This window comes from Antrostomus carolinensis, unplaced genomic scaffold, assembly GCF_000700745.2.
Source record: "Antrostomus carolinensis isolate BGI_N321 unplaced genomic scaffold, ASM70074v2 scaffold43468, whole genome shotgun sequence".
Taxonomy (NCBI): domain Eukaryota; kingdom Metazoa; phylum Chordata; class Aves; order Caprimulgiformes; family Caprimulgidae; genus Antrostomus; species Antrostomus carolinensis.
In genome coordinates, this window is record NW_010334536.1 from 8,693 (window position 1) to 9,247 (window position 555).

Here is a 555-nt window from a genome sequence, read left to right on the forward strand (position 1 = left end):
TGGCTGCTTCCCGGCGGCAACAGCCCGGCCCTGCAAGCCCAGAGCCTGTCAGGGGGTGCCACACAGCCCTGCTGGCACCTAGCAGTGCTGGGGCACGGAGCCCCAGGCATCAAACATGAAAGGTGGAGGAAACATCTCCCACGAGGGAAACTTGTCCCAGCTTGAGGCTCCTGGGAGAAGCCTGGGAAACTCCCCCAAAACCACCTCTGAGGGATGTTACATCCCAGCATGCCTGCTGGGGAACAACTGCCTCCATCCCCCCATGGATGTAGAGTCCCCCCAGGGTACGGCCACGGGCACGAGGATGGCACTGTCCTTGGCTGTAACCCGGCTTCTCACCTGCAGCCTTCCACCAGGGCCTTGGCCCGGTCCAGCTCCTCCTCCGGCACCAGCACAGTCCGTGGGTCGGTGATATTGAGGAAATGCTTCAGGCGCCCCACAAAGGTGCTCTGGTCCCAGCGTGGGGCATCGATGTTGAAGCCGAGGGGGACGGTGGCCATTTCGGTGTGGGTCTGGGCAGGGAGAGAAAGCGGCTCAGGAGGATCCTGCCTCACT

General features: G+C 63.1%; 1 protein-coding gene across 1 annotated transcript in view; it reads right to left on the bottom strand.

The window, feature by feature from the left end:
* SFXN2 (sideroflexin 2) overlaps window positions 1–500 on the bottom strand; it is a 5,246-nt gene extending 4,746 nt beyond the window's left edge. Inside the window, exons 1-2 of the mRNA XM_029086558.1 lie at window positions 340–500; window positions 5–30 (exon numbers count right to left, since the gene is read on the bottom strand). Of these exons, the coding sequence (XP_028942391.1) occupies window positions 5–30; window positions 340–500 (187 nt within the window). The remainder of the gene's footprint in view (window positions 1–4; window positions 31–339) is intronic.
* Between the last annotated feature and the right edge of the window lie 55 nt (window positions 501–555).